This window comes from Dunckerocampus dactyliophorus, chromosome 9, assembly GCF_027744805.1.
Source record: "Dunckerocampus dactyliophorus isolate RoL2022-P2 chromosome 9, RoL_Ddac_1.1, whole genome shotgun sequence".
NCBI classification, from domain to species: domain Eukaryota; kingdom Metazoa; phylum Chordata; class Actinopteri; order Syngnathiformes; family Syngnathidae; genus Dunckerocampus; species Dunckerocampus dactyliophorus.
The window spans coordinates 11406252-11429335 of NC_072827.1; the positions used below are offsets into that span (position 1 = coordinate 11406252).

The 23084-nt window shown below is 39.9% G+C and overlaps 1 protein-coding gene across 2 annotated transcripts in view; it reads right to left on the reverse strand.

The window, feature by feature from the left end:
• Positions 1-530: 530 nt before the first annotated feature.
• Positions 531-23084, reverse strand: part of tmem198a (transmembrane protein 198a) — a 36033-nt gene continuing 13479 nt past the window's right edge. For both annotated transcript variants that reach the window (XM_054787514.1, XM_054787515.1), the window contains 6 exons: positions 17261-17511; positions 12716-12954; positions 12377-12589; positions 10174-10297; positions 4174-4469; positions 531-4054 (listed from right to left, as the gene is read on the reverse strand). In XM_054787514.1, coding sequence (XP_054643489.1) covers positions 3902-4054; positions 4174-4469; positions 10174-10297; positions 12377-12589; positions 12716-12954; positions 17261-17405 — 1170 coding nt within the window. In that variant the 5' untranslated portion in view covers positions 17406-17511 and the 3' untranslated portion in view covers positions 531-3901. The remainder of the gene's footprint in view (positions 4055-4173; positions 4470-10173; positions 10298-12376; positions 12590-12715; positions 12955-17260; positions 17512-23084) is intronic.

Consider the following 23084-nt stretch of genomic DNA (forward strand, 5'->3'; position numbering starts at 1 on the left):
TTTGGTGAAAGTGGAATTTTTATTCTTACCAGACTAACCAATTTGGGACTTCAGGTTAAAAAGTGTGCATCTCTGTGTGGAGTTGTTCTCGTGTGTGTCCAGGGTGTACCCTGCCTCTCGCCCGAAGACAGCTGGGATAGGCTCCAGCATACCCCCGCGACCCTAGTGAGGATAAGCGGCATAGAAAATGGATGGACGGACGGAGGTTAAGGTGTGTTTTTTAACTAAATTAATTCTCAAAATATCAAATACGGACGCAAATATTTCGCTTTGCACCTAATTTTTGGAAAATATTGCATATTTTATGTTTTCTCCCATTGTAAAAAAATCACAAGAAATATAGAAAACATTAAAACCATGGTTAGGACAGAAGTTGTTGAAAAGATGTGATGCAGAGAAAGTGAGCAAAATTGTGTAATGTATTTTTATGAGGGGGCCCAGTTTGGGACCCAAGGTTAAAAAAGTGTTTATCCATATGAAAGATGCCTCGGGAGTTACGATGAGAGCTTTGCACAAATCACACAAAACCATTTGTAGAATTCCATGTATGTTGTTTAATAATATCATAGGTCCATTTACAGACATGCGCAATCATAATAATAATAATAATAATAATAATACAAATCATATGAATAATATTGAAGGGGTGGCGGTAAGTTGACTCTGTGTCTCATCACAGGCTCATCTCCGCTCCCCAAATAAAAAGAAACTACTTGAACATTCGGCAATAACACAATTTAGAAAAGATCTACTGCACCTGAAAAGAAATGACTGAAAAAAAAAATATCGACAAGACCATGGCGTAAACATCAAGCGAACGTTCAATACAATACATTTAAAAAGTATTTACAGATCAATATCTACAATGAAAGCGCTACCTCAGCATATTCTGCAAGGACTGCAGATAATGATTCAACAAAGTAATGAGTCTTCTTTGCTAGTTCTTTTTTTAAAAGGCCTGTCAATATGTCTCCCAATACAACACAAAGCCATGTTAAAAAGGAGTCCAGCAAAAGAAGACAGAAATGCAAAATTCTGACAATGAATTACATGACAAACATTGAATACAACATGACTTCATGCCTTTTCAAAGCCCTTTTCCTGGACACGTTAAACACAGACGTGAGAAGAGACCTCATGGAGACAACGTTTTGTCCTTTACATATATTTCTATATTTGGGAGAACTACACTGAGATGAATTTGAAGACCCACAAAGCAATTTGGATGCCACAAGTCAACAAAAACACAAAGCAATCGCCTTTCCTCATAAGAATTTAGTTTTATGTCAAATATGAACTTAGGTGTTGATGACTCACTTGCCCAATGGAGAGAAATTTGTCTTTTTATCCAAACAAAAAATGGATTTGAAATTAATAAAAAAAAAAGGGCCAGAAATTTGAAATTAATGAAAAAAAAGAATTGCCAAATAATTTTTTAAAATGTGCTTTTGTTTACAAATTTAAAAATGGTTCTGAAACAATTTTGTTTGCATTTTCTGAAGTTCTGCAAAAAAAAATATTTTTAAATATTTATTATTTTTTAAAATTATGTTTAGTATATTTTATTATTATTAATGATTATCCAAAATTGATGTAATGTAATTAACTAATTACATTATTTTTTCATTTCAAAGTTCACAAATAAGATTAAAATCATTCATTTTTTTATGCTGCTTTTGTTTACAAATTTTAAAATGATTCTCATGAAATTATAAATTTTATTTGCATTTTTGAGGTTTTACAATTTTTTTGTATTATTGTTAAAGTTTTTATTTAATATTTTTACAATTGTGTATAATTTATTATTATTGTTTAGTATTAATTATTTTATATAATTAATTAACACTTTCTAAGTTCACAAAGACGTTTAAAAAAAAAAATCACAAAATCCCTCAACGGAAAAATTGTGTATCAGCATCGGCAATACTGGCCCTGCATTCACTTGGTATCGAATCCATACCAAAACTGACAGTATTGCCCACCCTGAGTTTCAATCTGTCGCGACCGCCATGTTTTTTTCGGAGTGCCGATTGACGGAAACCGTCAAATTTGAACGTTAACATTGCGTTCCAGTTGCGTCATTTCTGCTAAATTCTTACGAGGACACGTTGCACGGAGACACATCGACACCAGGAAAACACAACAGTTGGACAAGGACTCTCATGCACGGACGAACACAACGTGCCCCTCAAAGATGTGCAACTTTTACACCGCTGCAAGATATTTTGTAGCACTTCTGCATTGACCTCAGTGCAATCTGAAAACATCTACAAGATGTACAAACAATTAAATGGTCATAGCTACTAAGCAGTGGATGGCAAAAAATATAAAAAAAAATACAACAAAACATATCATGTCCATTGTCTGGTACCCAGAACAAGAATTTAGAAAACCTAAAAATAAAAAAAACAAAAACAAAACACAGTCCAGTTGTAAACATAAGAGGGCGCCATTGCAACTCCTTCCCTCTCACAGCCTCCATCATCAACTTCATTCTCATGCGTGATGACATTATGTTGTACTGTATATATAGATTCCATTTACCAGTGTATTGACCGCACAAAAGTAGAACCAAGCCCTCACATTATTACATATACATTGTAAACAACCCCCCTAGCTTTAGTCAGTATTTGGTACGATCCATCGCGGCCACACAGTTTGTGTGTGTGCACCAACGCTGCAGCACATTTCATTGCATGTTGCCTATTTCCTTTTGGGGCCGGTATATGACAACCATTTCCTGTGTGCTTGTTGTTTAAAACAGAATTACAGAATAGAAAGAGAAGAGAAAGACATATGCTCCACCCTCGGTTTTCGTATGATTCCGTTTTTGGCGAAAATGTTGCCTTGGTTTTCGTACAATATTGCACTTTGCAAACTTTAAGAGAGTCTGCCTGTACCGTATCGTTCTGCAAAATTGAGCGTGCAAACAAAGCACACTACGCGTTGCTGACTCTGTGTCCTATGGAGAGAAGTTTGTGTCTTACAGTATTAAATCAAACAAAAAATGGATTTGAAATTCTAAAAAAATATTTGCAAAAAAAATGGATTTGCAAACATTATTTTTTACCAATTATATTTTTTATAAATGCTGCCTTTCTTTAATATTAATCAAGAAATTGTTCTGATGAAAATAACAATTTTGATTGCATTTCCTAAAATTTTCCTAACATTTGATTGTTATTTTATTAGTTATTTTTTTTATTGTTAATTGTTATATTTTTTTAATTTTTTTTTAAATTTTCAGTATTTTTTTTGTTTGCAAATAATTGTTTTGATTTCCACTTTTGTTTCGTTTGATTGGATAAAAAGACACAAATTTCCCTCCATAATGTTCCAATGTATTAACAAGGAAAAGGGCAAACATAAGTTTACAATTTAAATGAAGCAAAAAAAAAAGTACATGTTTGTGCAATGGACTACTGTAGTGACCAGTGCCAGTGATGACTACACCTAACAGCCAACAAATGAGATGACAACATCTTGCAGAGGGAGAGTGCAAAAGAGGGGACAATTAAATATTCCAGTGAAAACACGAGCAGGAAATAAACTTCCTCCTTTCGCTTTCTTTCAGCTGAGGCAACTTCTGAAGGTGGCAGCTTCCCTCGAAGCCGCCAAACATGACTCTTTGGGGAAAAAAAAAAAAAGTTCAGACATTAAATTAAAAGTTGCACTGGGCAAGTCCATGCTTCCTGCCTCTCTCGCCTCCTGTAACTTCAACCTAGAGAACAGCAGACGTGACATGCAGCTCCTCATCTTGTGATGCAGTTCCGGCTCTCTTGTGGCTTTAAACGGGAAAGGCAAACAGGCCGTGTCGACACATGCCCGACCACCTTGGCAACACACTCAGCCTTTTGTCATTGGGGTGTGTTTTAGAGGAGGGGGTGCGCATGGTCAGGCATCAGATGCGAACCGGCGGCCCAGAGGGTGCTGTGAGGGGTACTTGGGAGCCGCAGTCATAGTCAAGTTCAGCCATCCTGGAGCGGCTCATCATTCGACTCTGGGAGTACGCTCGTCTGTCCGTTTGTCTGTCCCTGAAACTGCGGATGTAGCTCTGCGGACACACACACAATATCAGTGTGAGAACATTTTGGTCGCCTGGCAACCACACTAACACCTCAATGTTCTAAAAAAAGGTAAAAATTCCAGTGAAACTGAAGCAGCACGTCTTACCGGTGATAGCACGTCTCCTTCAAAGCGCTTTTTGGGGTTGGGCTTACGATGGAAGCCGGGTTCCGTCTGCGAGGGAGGTATTTTGGGGGTCTGCGAGCTGCGGGCCGGGTGATGAGGGTTCGACGTCCCCGGGTGGTGGTACTGCTGGTGGTGAAGGCTGTGGGCCTTCTGCTTCTGGCTGCTCTTCTGCGTCTGTTGTTTTTTCTTCTTCTTGTTCTCGTTCTCCTTTTTGAGCCGCTCTTCTCGCTGCCGGATGCGCATGAGCTGGACTCGCCTTTGTTGTCGACTCAGAACCACTACAGAGAAAGCAGAAGATAGTCGGGAGGAACCAAGACATGAACTACAAGAGAGACGTGATGGGAAAAAGAACATATTTCAAAGCTTTTCTTTGTGAACATTGAAGTATTGCAACTATAATATTCCTTCCTCCATGTTGCTGCCAACATATTGTGAGTGGGTATATGTTCAGTTTCTTACAGTTACTGTTTTTTAGGTGTATTAGATGGACTTTTTTACCTTGTTGTTGGAAAACTCAATCTAAAACATACATAAGAACGCAAATTGAAGCTATCCTGAGCTATTGTGAGTGGGTGTTTGTAATTTTCACAACCTCTAAAGAAATTACAGTCAAACCTCTGTTTTCCTACGGCCCGTTTTTTTGTTGAAAAATGTTTTGCACCCTTCGTGTTGCTGACTCGGTGTCCATGCATGTTCTTATGGAGTGCCACTGCCTAATAACCCGTCATGGGGCCAAATAAATTTGCGCGTGTCAGCAATTTATAAAAGAAGATGAGAAACATTATTGAATTCAGTCTCACGGGGATGTACGAATAACTTCCATCCATTTCGGTTGGTTTGGTTTAAGTGGAAAAATATTGGATTCATTACATTTAATTGAATTAATTTAATAAATGTACATTTATTTAAATGTTTTTTTTTTTTTTTACTTTATTTTTTTGCATGCAGAAGCATAATTTTTTGTTAATATTTTTGGGTGTCAGGAACGGATTCATTGGATTTAAATTATTTCCTATGGTAAAAATTGCCACATTTCGGACCTTTTGGGATGACTTAATAATAAAAACCGAAGTACAGTAATCCCTTTGCTACTTTGCACTTTGAATTTCACAGCTTCACTCTATCACGTGTATTTTTAAAAAGTATATATAACAAATATGAACAGTGAAGCAAAATGAACTTTTTTGCCCAAAGTGTTTTCAAGTATAAAAGTGGCTAAATGAAGTAAAATACAAATATAAGGCAATAGAGGCATTCAAAGACGATGTGATGATATGTAGCATTCTACACAGGTCACTGGGTATCAGTAACTCTGAACCCCCGACGTCATTTGCCGTCCGCCCCCTACTCGTCTCCCCCAGCACCGGAACACATTTACAGCAACACACACGAGCACAAGCCTTATTTATGTCCTATTTCCTCGTAATATGTCTACTATATTGGGTAATAGCAGTGTAAAGGTGACTATAGGGGTGTTACTTCATGTCTAGAGGGCTCTAATAATGTTTAAAAAAACATATTTAGAAGGTCGTAAACAAGTTTTCTGTGCTCAAGGCAAATGAAGGATTGATCTTTAAAAATTCCCAATATTTGCTCCTCATTTTTCAGATTCTTTTGTAGACTGGATGAGTATGTGCAGACACACAATGAAATAATGATGCAATAATGTTAAATCACTCCTCTGCACATAATAAAAGTGTCACCCTTACCGTGTGTATGTGTGTGCGTGTTTATTGTCTATTGTTTTGTTGTTCTTTGTGCGAGAGCATGGCTAACGAGGCACCATCTGCCGGAGAAATGCTTAATGAAACCCCCATTTTCCTTTTTTCAGCTCACCCTCTCTGGCCCCCTGGCCAAATGTGTGTGTGTGCATGTGTGTGTGTGTGTTGGGACCAATGGGAGAAAAACAAAAAGGAACACCAGCCAATGACGGGCATGCAGATCATTCGCTCCCATGTGCGGCACGCAATCCAATCACTGCCACGTGATTCTCCTCACTGGCCCACTTGGGTGCCCCGTTTACCCAGTATGTTCCAGTTCAAACCTCCGTCCCCCCACCACCCCACCTTACACCTGCTCCCTCTGCAACATCCCCCCCCATTCTCTGCCATTATTTCTCAGCATGAACACAAAGTCGACTAAATCGCTTCAGCTGCGTCTTCTAAGAAACAGTAATCTCGCACTAAAATGTCATAGAAATCACGTTCGTTGCTTTACTTCATTGGGTTCCGCTAGATGTAATTGATCGTGGTGCACCACCACGACAAAATAAAAGCTGCCACCTCTTAAAAATTAGTTGGTTTTTTTTTTAAACTTGAACACAATTTTAAGTAATATATTGTATGAATGGATACACAGTATATGGTATATTATAATTATTATTTACGCACATAAAACAATTTAAAATATCACAAATGTTTCACTGTGCTTTATTTTGTTAAGCGTGCACCGGAATGGCCGGTCTGCCCCGTTGGCACTTGCGTATGCGTGACCAGATGAAAGTACGCGACCGGCCTTGGGTTGACATTCACTTTGTTTCTTATTATCGAGAGAATGAAAATGAATCCACAAAATGTGGAGTCAATTGACGACAGCTTGTCACAGGCTAAGCCAGCATGTGTGATCGCTCACGTTTCAATCTCATTCGATTTTCTGCCATTTTTGTGTACACATTTTGCCTGGCTCTCACTGCCTCTCTTGCGGCAGCCCGCTAGCTAGTTTCTTGTCCCATGGGAAAGCTACAAGTGGTTATCATGTTCATAGAATACTTTCATCATCAACCATCATCACCACTTATTTTTTAAAGTGTGACTTAACAACCTTGCGCTCGTATTATCATTATATCACAGCTTATCTTCAAAAGACTAGTTGTGTGTCTAAATTGTTCAACATAAACAACCAGCTTTAAGATAGCGATGCTATCACCGGGGTCTCCGACAGGTAGCTTGTATGCTAGCAGTAGCTTGCCAGCTGATGATGTTCACCAAAGAATATTTGTTTCACCTCTTAGTATTTTTTATAAGTGTTCTATTCAAACATGACGCCTGTATTTAATGTCAAATGAGCACACTGAGTGGAGATGCGCTTTGTAAATAATGTACAATTTAAATGTTGGCAGTCGCATAAAACCTTTCATTTCTTTTTGTCATAGTAGTTTTAATACACCTGTGCTATCATAACCCTGGACTCTCAATTTGTTCTCTTTATGCAGGACAGATTTCTATAACAAAAATATTTAAATTGTTATTTTATTTTGTTAATTGTGTTATTTGGAACTAAAAAAGATATTATTGAACAGTTCATTTTCCACGAGTTTCCAACAGTTTTGCAATGTTCTCGGTTCATGTAGTGCTGGTTGTTGAAAAAAAGTTTAATAAATAAGTCAATTAAAAAATGGTTAGTTGTCACAAAACAAACAAAAATTGCAGACGCAGCGGCGGCAGTCCACACTCCCATTCAGCCCACCACCACAGCTTCAAAAATCCTAGGGGAAACCCTGTATGTGGTTATGTACACTACCCCTCTGGGAGATTAGCCGTCTCCCAACCCGATGGTTGTTGGTTCAATCCTCAGTACTCGTTTAATCATTCATGTTTATACATTTCAACAATCGGTCTCCATTTTTACATTCTGACATTTCAAATTCCGCTGCTAACTACTCCCACATGTCAAAGTCGATTCAAACCATTCCACCATCAAAATGTTCATGCTCATTCAGGACATGCGGGCTATCAGGACTTTTCTAAAAATGCTCACATGTTTCATAATTCACTATTTACTGTGACATTTTTTCCCATTAAAAATGGACAATTTCAAAGTCACCCTCTGTTGGTGGAAATTCATTTAACATCGCAAGTAACCTTCTGCTTATTCTGTGCACTGTGGCATGGCTCAAGTCGTAGAGTGGTCGTCTCCCAACCTGATGGTTGCTGGTTCGATCCTCAGTGAATAGATTTCAACACATTTCTAGGATATTATGACATTTCAGTTCAGCTTCAGCATTTACATGCAATTTCTACTGCTTCATGTAGCTATTTTTTTGTGCTGTTTAAGTTAATTCTTGCAATCACATTTATTGCTTATCCCTCCTTCACACACGGGCAAACCCTGTGTGCGTTTGCATAAATATGCAAGGCGGAAGCCAGATATTGTTGTGACAATTTGGATGTGTCACTCACTTGCATGTGTTTATCACTTGCGGACGGGAGTTGATGAGTCGGCCCTGTTCCTATTAATGAATCATGTTTTCCCCAGGAATCTGTTGTTCGGAAACTGCAAAATGTCCTCCTGTCTCTATCACTTTCGCTCTTTTTCAACACCTCTGACTAGTAGCTAGGCTAGCGATTGTTAAATCCCGTTACTGAAGGACCTGTGAATATTGTCATTCATCCAGGGCACTGTATTCTCAGGGTTCAAGTAGTTTTGGTCCGTCTAGGACCTAGGATAGATGTCCTATCTAGTCTGACTGGTGTGTGTTCCATCTAGTCATTGGGCATGAACTGATGAAGCCTACTCGGATGAGAGGCGAAAGGTCTAAGACAACCTAAACAGTCCATTTGCGACCAACTGAGTGTTACTGAAGGGCACTTGTGACATCGTCTTATCTGCACTCGCAGAACAAACGGGAAAGAGAGTAATTTTCTGTCGTCGTGTTCCCCGCATGCACGACCGTGACAGTTGTGTGTTTGTGTTTGGCGTATTTGTTGGCGCAAGCGACGGCTGGTGCCATCTTGCCATCTGTGTTGTGGCTGATTTCAGCTCGGATAAAAGCTATCGCTCTTAATAACACGCAAACACACATTAGCACACATTGTGTTTCCTCATAATGGTTATGATTTCGGAGGCAATTACAGCGCTTTAATAACACTGCAACAGCCAGCTTGGGGTGACCCCATGTTGATACTTGACGAGATTTTCTGGTGTGTTATTTTTTTTCTGGTGTTCTAGATGCAGTTTGTAAGAATACAAATGACAATTTTAGGGTAAAAGGAGAAGAAAAAATTAAATTAAGTCGCGGGGATTATGATTCCGGACGACCAGAACGTATCTCTGACGAACAAGCCCGTAATTTTTTTTCAAACGCGCCTGTTCACTTCATGTTGAAGTTGTTGCTTCCATTAATCGAGTAACTGTGTAGGTCCTAGACGGACCAAAACTACTTGAACCAAACACAGAGGATACATTATTACATCAAAAAGCCATTCATGGAATACAAAAATAGTTGTCGGTTAATCATCGCTTCATCGATTAACTGTTGCATCTCTAAAAACGTATGATGATCCATGAACAGATGGAATCGGTGTAGAAATGACATCGAAGTTTCACTTTTGTGTCTCGCAGCAACTATGGTGCAATCAAGTCCAGCCGAACAAAGTGAGCTTGACGAAAAAACATTATCAGTGGTTTATAAAGTCATGAACGCGTAAAAAATAAATAGTGTGACCTGTATTATCACGTAATTGTAAATTATGACCGACTTGGGGTGAAGGAGGTCTGTTTTCTATAGAAAAAATGAAAAAAAGTTATAGTTATTTTTTACCTTTGCTGGGCTGTGAATGCTATATCGCGAATGTGCGGGGATCTACTGTATTTATTTATTAATGTGGCTAAATGGCAGTATTATTTAAATAACAAGTTGATTTTGTGATGTTTATTAATATAGTCTACTGTTATGAATTATAATGTATATTTTTTATTTTAAATTGTAATACATTTTAGGAGCTATACCTTTTTTTTTTTTCAAAAGCAACATTTTTTGTTGTTGACTACTCTACCGTATTACAATAAAATACATATTGCAATGTACATAATATAATAAATATATAAACATAATAAAATACAATAATTACCTAAAAATAATTCAAAAATAAACATATACAATGTAACAATACAATCCTTCAAAAAGCTATTTTTAACTCTAAGACAACATAATAATGACATCGTGATATTGCGAGTATAATAACATAGTGGTTATGCGCTTACCTTCCGTGTGAGAAAACCCCTCTGCTGTGACTTTCCACTGAATCAGCACTCCGAGCAGGGCCAGGACAGGCCACACCCCCATAATGACCCATGTGAACCAGCACACTGGCTTCTTGGGTGCCACCTGTGTTAACGACAATGGTAGTCTTAATTCATGCGCTGCACTGAAAACAAAAAGGTGCAAATATATAGATAGACGTTACATTGCCTCGTATTAAGGAGCAGTCATAAAAGCAATTGATGGATACCAGCAAGAGTCCAACAACATGAGCTGTTATCTGGATAAAACCATGTGTACGCAGTTGAAGCATAAATCTTGTACTAAGCCTACAAAAGCCGCTGTCAGAATAAATTTTGCTGGTGAAATTTATTGGCAAGCCCAATAAAGAGGGATAAGGTGTTTGCATGGGCAGGTGTAAATATAGCCTGGAGGAGGCTTTAAAGCACCCCACTGCTCGCATGGACTGGCAGTGGGTCTAATGATATTCCCGGTCAAAGTTCAATCTGACTAGCTTGTATAAAACAAGCTATTTCACGACAGGAAGCTCGGATGACCCGTGACTTGCTGCAGTGTTTAAGCATGTAGGCTCAGTCTCACTGAATCTCCAACAGAAATACACGAAAAGCACTGCACATTGTCTGCGACTCATCAAGCAGCACACTGTGCATTCTCTTGTATTGTCTGCAAATGGACCATAACTGTTTTCTAGGGATGTCAGATAATATCGGACATGACTGATCGGACTGATATTGGTATCATTTTTTCCCCCCAATTACAAACACTGAGGGATAGTTTTGGCAAAAAACAAATCATACAAAAACTGGAGCATAAGAAGACCGAGGTTTGGCTCAACATTGTAATTTAAATGTCAAGAGCTTTAAAATAAAAAAAAAACAACAACAACAACATTATCAATTAAATAAACCAAAAAGACAAACAAAAACCCAATGAGAATAACATGGACTCTCAGTCTCTTTTAGCAAAAATTACACTTAAATAAAAAGCACAATCAATCACAATATTTCTGATTTTGCAACAGTGTCACTTTCGTTATTACCTGAGTATTGACAAGAAATGGACAAACAACCCAGAAATACTCTGAAGTTCACATTGTGTGTCAAAGCAGACGTCATTTGCATATACATTTCCTTGATGTACTAGATGATTGGACCATTTTGCCCAGTAATTCAGCAGCGGATGAAGGTTAGCTAAATTTTCGAATAAGACGTCAGCCACTGCAAACATTTCTACAAAATCATCGACAAATTGTAATGCCCATGCCTGCGGTTCAGGAAGACATCACCAATGCAATTTCAACTGCAATATAAGATATTTTTATGACACCCTTATGTTGTTCACACAATTAGCCAGGATGTGGCGCTCTTATTTTGAAAGCCGGAAGTGTATTGTGTGTGTTGAGGATGTCTGGTGACAGCAAGCTGGGAGCAAGACTAAAAGTGCCTTTCGCCTTATTCCACTGAAAACTTACACAACGTCTGCGGGCATCGTAAGAAGCCCGCTTACATTTACAAACCGTAAACACGGTGTAAACACACAGCCTGAGTCGCACACACACATAGCCGCACTAACATGCTCTGCTAAACTAAGCTAACCCAGCTAGCTTCCATTCACGCTCCGTAAGAGGAGTTTTTCCACCAACTATCACCAGTGTTACTACCACCGGGGAAATACTTCTCCACACAACCATTCCTTCTCGTCATGATGAACTGTTTGGTAGAGAGCGAGAGGAAGATATCGAACACACATGGGCGTGTCAAGATATCGAGGCCAGCAAAATTATCGAGTTTGTTTTTATTCATCGTGCGGTTAATTGATATATTGATTATCGTGACAGGCCTAGCATTCTCTAAAAGAAGCATAATGTGTTCATTTCACGACATTAGTTTGAGGGGAGAGCTCCTGCCGATATTGGTGTCAGTTAATATCGGGATCGGTAATGAAGTGCTGTACCATATCGTAAGAAAGCCGATGTCGAGGAGCTCTGTTTTTCAAAACCTAGGCCTTGCCCTAGCCCGAGCCCTAGATCCAATCCCAAGTAGCAGCTTACTGCTGACAAATTTGAAATGTGTTATCTTGAATTCTCAGCCAAGCAACTTACTCCCAACCCCAAAAGATAACTATAATTTGTCCTGTTTTCTCTTAACAGTTCAGTGAGAAACACAAAGAGTCCAGCAGAAGTACCTTGAGTCTCTCGTACACATAGTTGACCATCGCAAACAGCTCTATGAAATAATCCACTGTGATCGTGATGATGGCGGAGCCGAAGGTGGCTGTGGACAAAGTTACGAAGCAGCGTTGCCACTGAAGAGTAAGGACAGCAAACAGGGTTCCGGAGCCCAAGAGAATTCCCAGAGGAACCCAGACTGTTTTGGGATGGTAAAACTCCTCCATGACCTAATAGAAGAGAGAAAGAAAAGCTTAGCAGCTTAGGGGTTGATTGTTTTCTTGATATTTCAGGCAGATTGGCGCTTGTAACAAACTTGCATCGTGGAAATGTTACATTCCAATGTATTATCTTACCACCAGTGAAGCCACGCCAACCAACAGGCCCAGCAGCAGCCCCACCATGAACAGCCCGACACTGCGAACCAACATGGTGACCAGGCCACACAAGGTCCCGATACCAAGACCGATGCCCACTGATGCCTCTATGCTGAGCTGAGTGTCCATCACTCTCTCTTTGTAGCACAGCATGAAGATGACCACAGAGCCAAACATGAGGCCTGTGAGGAACAACACGGCCTTGAAGCATCTATAGCCTGAGGAGAGGTAGAAAAAACACAAACATGAGGTTTGGGCAAGCTTGCATGCAAACTAAAACTCAAAACTCTTACATTTTTAGAGGGCTGGGGGGAAAAGAAATGATGATATGATCCTGCGGTTCGAGAAAACTGCCTGGTGAGAGATGACACGGTACTGCCTTACAAAAGGAAGTGTTGTAAGTAAGCCTGGTTGGTTGAAGCTGTTAGTGAGCATACCTGTCAACCCTTCTGTTTATCCCGTGAAACTCCTGTATTTTGCTCTTCTTTCCCAGCATCCTACCGTTCCCGTATTTGTTCTGTATTTTTTAACTTCTTGGGGAAAATATCCTCTCCGGTCCGCAACACTCTGTAAAAACTGCGGTCAACAACTTTGCAACTTGTTCCCTTATTTTCCCTGCCTGTGGATATTGTCATTCATCCACGTCATTGTACTGTGTGCTCAAGGCAGTGAATCGATTTCAACTGTGCTGTTGTCTTAGAAGACGTTTCACCTCCCACCCAGCAGACTTCAATCAGTTCATGCTCAATGACTAGGTGGGACAAACACTAGTCTGACTAGCTAGGACAGTTGGTGCAGGAGTCCTCCAAAAGTAGAGGCATGTCCAGACAAGAACGGTTTCGATCTTTTATGGTGTCAAATGCCAGTCGTTAAGATATAATGGAGTGGGGCCAATGACAGCCATATGTGAGGTATCACCCTCGTTTCAGATGTCACGATGGTCATGGACACGCTTCAAACCAAGGTGCCTTGTTTATTTGTTAGAGGCTAAATGATTGAATATTTTAGGAAGGGATGAAAGGACAGCGGTATATGTGTGGGAGAGACGGTGTCGTACACCTCCCACTCTGTTTAGAGATTGTTTTTCAATGTTGATGTATTTTCCTGGGAAATTTCCCATATTTTCAAATGCAAATGTTGACAGGTAAATGTTCACAGCCTGAATTACAAACACCACAGCATCCCTTATTATAATATAATGGAAAAGCAGATAAACCTATGAGAGATTGCTTCAAATTGGATAATGATCTCATAATAAAAGGTCATCCACATTCAGTAGTCAACAGGCAAGCTGATCAAAACAGCTGCTGCCCTTCTAATTTCCTTCTTCTTTGTCTCATCGCATGCCCTCTTCAGTCTTTCTTGGCTTGACCACAAAGTCATTTCAATGTGCTAGATTATATTAAAAGCACCTTAGCTTCGTATTTCAGCTTATTAAAACGTGCATGTCTCTTTTTACTTTAGTCATCACGTTCCTTTCTGTGCGAGGAAGGACTCAAGGGGACTCAACATCAGATTGTTATCTTTGTGTAATCAGGCATTGCACAGCTGAACAATACTCTTTCTTCTGTCCAGCCCATTTTCCTCCCTGGTGGCCATACTTCATTTACTTGATGTACTTCTCTTAGCTTTTCTTATTTCCTACTTTTTCCTAAAAGTCAGTGCGCTCTGCATAACAGCTTGCCCTTTTTGCAAGACAAAGCCTCAATGAGCAGCTGACAGAAGTGAAACAAAGCGTTTCCGAAGCTTGGAAGTCAACTTTTACATTAGTTTGGTCAGAAGCACACACATTACACATTTGTAATTCTTCTCCCATCATATCATGTATAAACCCTGGCTTTTCTTGTCTTCTCCCAGATAAATCCTTTTCTTACACTGAATTCATCTTGTTCGGCTCCCCCTTGCTGGCCCCTCACCTTCCCTTAATATCCTCCCAGCTATCAGACCATTCATCCCATCTGTTCACGTCAGTTTATGCCCCTTTTTCTTTATCTTGTGTTCTCACAGCCATTGTCTTACACGACTGCTCCTGTTGTCTGTTGTGCTGAATTAAATTACAGTTTACTTAATGATTGAAATACATGCCGCAATAGCTGCCTGCAGATGACATGAGGTATAGACAATGGATGCATGGATGACAGTCTGACGACTACAATACACTCACCAGACACAATATTAGATATGTCTGCTCAGTCTAGGACAGCCATATTAGGATCTGTAACAGTTTGGAGGTGTTGCTAATGTTTTTGGTGGCTTAATTGCATGCGAGGGCCAAAATAATAACAAATATATAATTTATTGTATGTGTTACTGGTCACAATATAACATCAGATTTAATTTCTACACTCTTCTGCATTCTGTGTGTATGCTACCAGCCCCGCCTCCACCCACTGAGACAAACAGACTGAGCCCGGTCAGTCGACCGGTGTTCATGCCGTTGTTCGCCAAGGTGCTGAAACCAATGCACATGGTGAACACTCTTCCTGCATGTTTGGAGGCAAGAGACAAGGAAAACATGCACACATGTACATGGCAATATACTGAGGCCGGAGAAAACGATCCAGTTCATTTTCATTTATTGTGTGATTAATTCATTTATTTATTATCGTCCAAGGCCTAGTGCCCACGTTTTTTTCTGAACGACAAATCACACATTTTAATTTCGCGAGATCTTATGACACGAGATCTTATGACACCCCTATTAAAACGTCATTGACTATCACCTAAAACGAGTGACTATTATATTAGTCGACTGAGGACAAAATCTAATGAATCAGATTCAACTATGAAAATCCTTAGTCCAAAACAGCCCTAGAACTTATTGTTGATGCAGACTTCCCGTATATCCTGGCAAGATCAAATTCAGTCGCGTTTCTCACCTTCTCTATTAAATTGCTGTCCTTTGCCACCTTCTATTGTCATTTCCAGCTAAAAGAACTGCTAATAAAAATGTACTTCATCTCAGAAATTGACTGAGGTTTTAATAATTTAGTGCTTAACCTCTTCCACTCTGGGCCATTTTGCTAAAAAAAGATATCCCAAATAAATAAAAGTTTTTCTCTGCATCTACAAAGTGGAAATGGATGATCTTGGTTTCAAAGTAAAGGGGAGCCGTTGATACAGGAGATGTGAATTTTTAGACATCTACTGTATGCTACTAGGTAAGTGTAAATGCTGCTTATTCAGTGAGTTAATTAAGTTAGCGGTCTAAGGGCTGTGTTAGTAAAAGGTGTGGGTGAAATAATCGATTCTCAAGTGCATCGCAATGCGGACACAGACGATTATTAATCGATTCATTCAATCGATGCTGACGGAAAAAAAATATACCAAACAAAAAGATGGAATGCAGAAGTGCTGCCCAGACAGTTTATGGTGGTGCACCTAAGTATAAGATGCTACCAAAATGGCTGAGCGTAACCTCTGTCCCGCACCCTCTGGATTTAAAGCGAGCGCCTGGAAGCACTTTAGCTTTCACATAGCTGAACAAGAGCCAGACATTATGCGAGCTTTGTCATGCGAGCTTAAAATATTTTGGTAACCCGACAAATATGAGAAACCACATAGCACGTTTCCACTCGAACCGGGAGGAAACCAGCTGAAGTTGCTGCCAACCAGAGAACCATCGAGCAGGTGATAACTTATTTTCCACCCAACTCGGAAAAGGCGAGTCAAACTCCATGGCACGAGTTTGACACGTGTGATTTAGACTATCAGCAGATTTTTTTATGTTGTTACTCAGAATATGCTTTTTTTCTTAATTTCATACATACTGCTCCTGGTACTTTTCCTGCTGGTTCTGTACAATGGGAAATATGTTGGCAGATGTAACGTTCCAATTATTAAAAGATAATGCTAGTACATTCATCTGTTTAATGTTTATTTTAATTTCATTACAAATATGCTTTGTTTTTGTAGTGCACAGTGAGTAAAAGAAATGATATATATATAAAAAAAATTATGCACGAAAAAACTATTGATCACAAAAAAAGATGCATGGATAATGGCTTTATCATCGCATCGCCGGCCTCCGAATCGTAATCGCATCGAATCGTGAGGTGGCCAGAGATTCCCACCCCTAGTTAGTATGTTAGCTTTCAAGCTAGGCTAACTTTGTCGCATTTATCTTTTGTTTTATTAAATTATTCATGACATATCGCGGACTGTTCCCTTGTTTTCAACGTTTGCCCCCCATTTAAGAGCTTACAGTTTGAACTGTCTTAATTCTGTTTCGCTAAAACAGCCAGGCTCGCTTGGTAATTAAAAAGTAGAGCACGGCATGTTTGAAGAGCTCACTTAAAAAATACGAAAATGCATTATTTAGTCGAGCTCTATCGACGTACATGCGTCCAAAGAGAAACTGTTCGTGGCTGAAAAACAACACCTAAAGATAACAAAGTGTCTCCATGAGGTAACAACACAAAGCAGCATGCTGTGTTAATAATGCACAAGAACCATTTAGTCACATTTGTGCGGAACCACGCTGAGACTTGAATGAAGCAAACTCTCGACTTGTATGTCACGTACCAAAGAAGCAGTAGATGATTCCAAAGAGGCAGCTCATGGAGCACACCACAGAGGGCACAATCTCATATCGCCTTTCAATCTCCTGGTCACATTTCAGCCCCAGCTCAGCCAGACCCAGCAGTCGGCCAGTGGAGGCCATGGCCATCGACGTGAGGGGAGCCAGCTTTTAGCAGAGGAGTCTGGTGGCGAGGGACGGAGAGGTCGTGCAGAAGCGCTAGATCAATGGGCCTCACCTGTTGAGATGTGGCAACCTGTAAGAAGACGCAGAAAAAAGCAGGGTAAACGATTATTGGTCAGACTCAGCTGGGCACTGTCTGTGCAGTCAGCACACTGATTCTGATGACAGAAACATTTTCACCCTGCCATTTTTCGCCATCTCCCCATGAAATACCTGCGTACATGTATCATTCACCTGGATAAGGGACGTCCTTGTGCTTGAGATGACATCAAACCATTAAAGCAATAGCGTCTCTATTGTATACTCATCATATTTGAAATACAGTAGAACCTCGGTTTTCCAGAGCCCCAGTTTTCCTATGATTGGGTTTTCCACAAAAATATTTGCCAAAACTTTGCCTCGGTTCTCGTACAATATTGGTACGTTGAATCTTAAAGATGTGGACGGACTACTCCCAGCATTGCTTGTTTATTCAGCCATCGTGGACCACGCAGCCAACACCCAAATCTCTAATGAAAATACTTAATTTACGCAGTACTACGGTATTGAATACCTTTACAGTAATTTAGTCTCTTTTTTGGTGTAAACACTGTCCCTTTGATAAGTCGCAATATAGTTCAGAAAATACACTAATGTTATAGCTTCTGAAATTCAAATACCAGAAAAAAGAACTCAATTATAGTGCATAAAAAATAAGAATAAATTCCTGAAACACCTAGCAGGCGTAATTAAATGTAAGATCTAAGAGCAAAATACCTTCCCTCATGCAAGGCGGTTGTCCTCTCACTATGAATATGGAATTAAAAGAATTAACCCAGACTAATCTGAAGAACATTAATGTCACGGTGTTAGCAGTGCTTCCTGTGGGAGGTGTGCATGACTCAGAGCTGGAGCTGATTAGCATTAATACAGGACGGACAGAAGCAGGAGCTTAGTCTGTAAGGCGGTCGTCTTCATTTACGGCCTGTTGTGGACCGGTCACAATGGTAGCAATAGATGTGAGTTTACTTCCCGAGCACTCTCAAAGTGTCCTTTAGCAAAGGCACAACTCACTAACTGTTTACAGGTGCGACACAGTTGCACAGGCCCCCTGAGACACTGACATGTCTCGTCAGAGTTAGAGTGTAAAGAGGGGATCTGATGTGATTATGCATGTTCTGCATTAATACAAATGATGTGACATGATGTGGAATTAGTGAGGAATCAGAATAAGCCCTGCATCAGTATGCATCGATACAGGATTAGTGAAAAATTACAAACCACGTAGGCTGTGTATTTGTTGGACAGTACTGCAAGACTTTCAGACTGCTGCTGATCTACTGCACCATTCACTTGCACACATTGCAAAGGCTCAGCAAAATTGGGAAATAGAAGATTGGAGAAACGTTTCCCGGTCTGATGACTCGATGTCTATTACAGGGTAGTCTGTCGGTGATACTGTAATGCTATAAAGAATATTTTCTTTGAATGTTCTTTTTCTTTTCAAAAATAGGCATTTTTTTCCTGCTGAAAACCCATAAATTGGTAATAATTTATAAATATGTGATAACACAGGTAAAATATATAGCATGGATGTACCAGCCCACAGTGTTGTCATGATTTTGTCTTTATAATTCACGGATAAAGTTTTTTTCGCCTAACGCTGACAGGTCACACTTTGTTCTGTGGTACTTGAATGCACCATAGCTCTCTGCTACAAAGCAAAAGTGACACTTCTCGGTGTTTGTTATTAATGTGTTCCAAAACGTTCTACAAAAACTGAAACATACGAAAACGAAGGCATTTTTTCCCATAGGAATTATGGTAAATCGACTTTCACTTGTGTAGCGCTTTTCTGTGTTCAAGGTACTCAAAGCGCTTTGATACTGTTACCACATTACGTACTCATGGCGCAGCATCAGGAGCGACTGGGGGTTCGGTATCTTGCCCAACGATACTTCCACATGGCCATGGGTGGACGGAAGATCGAACCAGCAACCGTCAGGTTGCGAGACCACCGCTCTACCATCAGAGCGGTGTGTCAAAAATGTTTGCATTTTTATTGGCATTTCAACAGCTTGCGAATTATCACGAAACTCTGGTGTGTCCGAAACAAAACGGATCTACTTTATTCTAGAACCTTGTGTGCCAATTAAGCATCACTGAGTAACTTTATGGCCAAAATGTACCATGTTGATGCCTGCAACCTGTCATTATCTTAAAGCGGCTTCTTGAACTTGACAAGGGGTTTTACTGTACTTAAGTGAACTATCATCAGATCTCAATCTAACAAATAACTTCTGGCATGTGGTGGAATAAGAGGAATGTAAAGTAGGAGGAGGAGAGGGAACATGTAGCAAATCAAGTAGTCTGTGAGTGTCCTATCATGGAAAAAGTGCCTCAAATGGTGTAGCTTATTTCTCAGTCGCCCTGCTAAAACGTGATTGAAATGGGAATGCACAACATTCCGACATCCGAGACAGGCATCAATGGCAGGACGAATGTCTCAAAAAGTTTTGAAAGTTAACGTTCATACATACATTTTTTTTAAAGTTCCAGTGGAAATGTTTCTTGTAATGGGACATGACCTTGACGAAAAGTTGAAGTAGTTTTTAACTAAGAACTAAAGATGCTCGATATTGGCTTTCTTACCGATATCCAACATGGCGATATTGTCCAGCACTTCATTACCAAAGCCGATACAGGCAAAAGCATATAACCCTCCCTCTCTTAACTACGCGCATAATACAGTGTTTTCATATTGTTGTCGTGCTTTTTGTGATATTATGGAGTCATTATGGAGGAGACAAAGTTAGCCTGTTCAGATTCGGAGGTCAGTTGTTTGGGACTGAATGTGTATTAACGGACGGTGCTTCTACAATCAGCTGTCCCGACTGTCTTTCCTCGACCCAGATCGGGGAAAACACAAGCACTGACGCAGATGGATGTCAACAAAAAGTCAAAAACCCTGAAGACGTTAGACCGTGGAAAAGCGTGCTGAGGTGGCATTAAGTAAACCCACATTTTTTCTACTCGATATATTCTACGAATCCTAGAATAAGAATGTGTTTTCATGTGAGAGTTCAAGACTAACTGAAGAGGGGCCGCTGCTCACTCGTCTTGTATCTTGCAGTCTCTGCATGGATCTGTCAGTGTCAATCATTGTCAGTCAAACAACACACCTGTTGTGGCCCATTTTCGTTCATGTGTGGTATACTATGAGATGCTCAATGCTGTGTAGGTGCAGGTGCGGTTTGTTGCAGTTTGATTGAGTCTACTTGTGTGCCTATATCATTCTCGCCACAAAAACTCATACTGATATGAACCCATCATTTTAATGCCAATATCAACCAACAATATTGGTCGGCCAATATTATTGGACATTCATACTTCTCGTGTAAATCTACCCACCATTTCCTGCCTTTTGTACCCGCACGGTCAAGTTCTTTAAGTTGAAGTTCTGGAGTAATTATCTACATGACAGCTTGATGAATTTCCATGCGACATTCACACGACGACACAATTAGAGAAAAGGCTGCCCCTAAGGTCCGAGCCAAGAAGCTGAATAAACAACACATTATGGGATTATGTCACATCCTGCGTGTTGCCATAACAACCTGCAGCAACGTAAGGACCCTGCTAATAGAAAGTGTGGGGGGGGCCTTGTCGCTAAGGGAACATGCATGCAAAGAGCCAATCCGTGACGGCTGCGTTTCGAGGCCCCTGGCGGCAAACAATCCTGACCTCTGATCCTGCCAGTCAGTTCACACAACATGTAACATTTAACCAGATCCCACATTTGCTGTGGAATCAACGTGCCCTCTGTCTCCAACACCAATGTTTTAATGAGGTCCAGCCTCCTCTCTTGTGCACAAAGGCAGAACCTAGATGTGCTGCGGGCTCATCTGTGAATATACGCCTTCAGGCTCCGCTACTCTTTAGAGAACAGTGAAAATGATCATGGGATCATGCTGTAGTGTTGTGCTTTGCTTTAAAAACACCAGGAAGGATATTGCACCATACGTCACTCAGAAAGCACATTGCTTAATCAAACCTTAAACATTGTGTTACATGTACAAGTGTATCTTATAGCTGAATGCATACAGTAGCTTAAAAGTAGGAAAGTTCCGTCCAGTACCACACAGGATCCAAGAAAACCAAAATGTAATACAGTAATCCCTCTTTTATCACATGTAATTGGTTCCAGACATGACTGTGATAAGCAAATTTACGCCAAGTAGGATTCCTTACTAATAAATGAAGTATTTTCATAACTAGAGCATAGAAAACATGTTTACAACCTTTTAAATATGTTTTTTATCAGTATTAAAGCCCTCCAGATATGAACTAACACCCCTATAGTCACCATTACACTCATACTACCCGATATAGTCGACATAAGTAAGAGTAAAATAAGCCATTTAAGACATAAATAAGACTCGTGCTCGTGTGTGTTGCGATACATGTATTCCCTAGGGGTGCTGAGTGGCAGACAGACAGGAAGCCGGGGTACAGAGTTGAGTGTGCAGCAAAGGTAACCCATGCTTTTATTAGGGATTTTTTTGGGGGGGATTATTGAATCTGTTGTGAGATAATTCAAACCTGCAAAAAAAGCCTGTTGTTTTTTATCAAGACTGGCGCTCGTGTGAACAATTACATTTACATTTAAATGTGAACATTTACAGTAACATTACTGACACCTAGTGACCAGTGTAGAATACTACATATCATTCACAGCGTCTTCTGAATGCCTTATATTTGTATTTTATTTCATTGAGCCATTTTTATGCTTGAAAATGCAAAAGAATACATAAAATTTGCTTCAATATATTTTTTGACGAATATTAGTCCATTTTCAACGCCGAAACAGCATTCATCCATATATTTTTGAAAAATCGTGATAGAGTGAAGTGACAAGGAAGGACTGTATTCACCAAAGTGCCAAATGAGCAATCTGGAAAAGATCTGAGTGAATTTTTGGTTTGACATCGTAATTTAGTTCACATCAAACGACATTCAACAGAGATAAAAATGTCTGAGCATGTCAAATGTTGCAGATGAAACATGGTTTGTCACGGCAGCTTGTGAGATATCAGCATTGGGACACGCTCAACACCATTTTCCATTCTGACTTTTAAATTGCTGCCAAAAGGATGAAACTCAAAATGTTTTGACCCCGACCGTGCATACACGTGGCAAACACATTAAAGTGTCCCGCTGCTTTCTTGCCGGGATCATATGAGCGCTTTTGTACACACACTCTTCACTGATGCCAACATTCAAAGACTGTTTTGAAACCTTGCTTTTACTCCCAGCTGGAGGGAAAGCTGAATCGGAGTGCAGTCCGTTGGACACAAATCAGAGCCGTTTCATTGCCCGCATGCCCCTGTCAGGCCAATAATGTAATCACTGTCAGTTCCATAACCTTTTGATTGGTGCATGTTCGCTCTCTATATGATTGTTTTTTTATTCTGCACCTCTCCGATCCTAATCAGTAGACCATAGACTATATTGTACACTGCTGACAATATAACAGCTATGACCTATTCTGCTGTATGCCATCTCCGATTCATTCCTGTGCCTTCATATTGTATTAGATACATATCGTGTGAACACATGAGTTATGCATGCTTATGAACATACAATATACAGTACCTATTCTTTGAC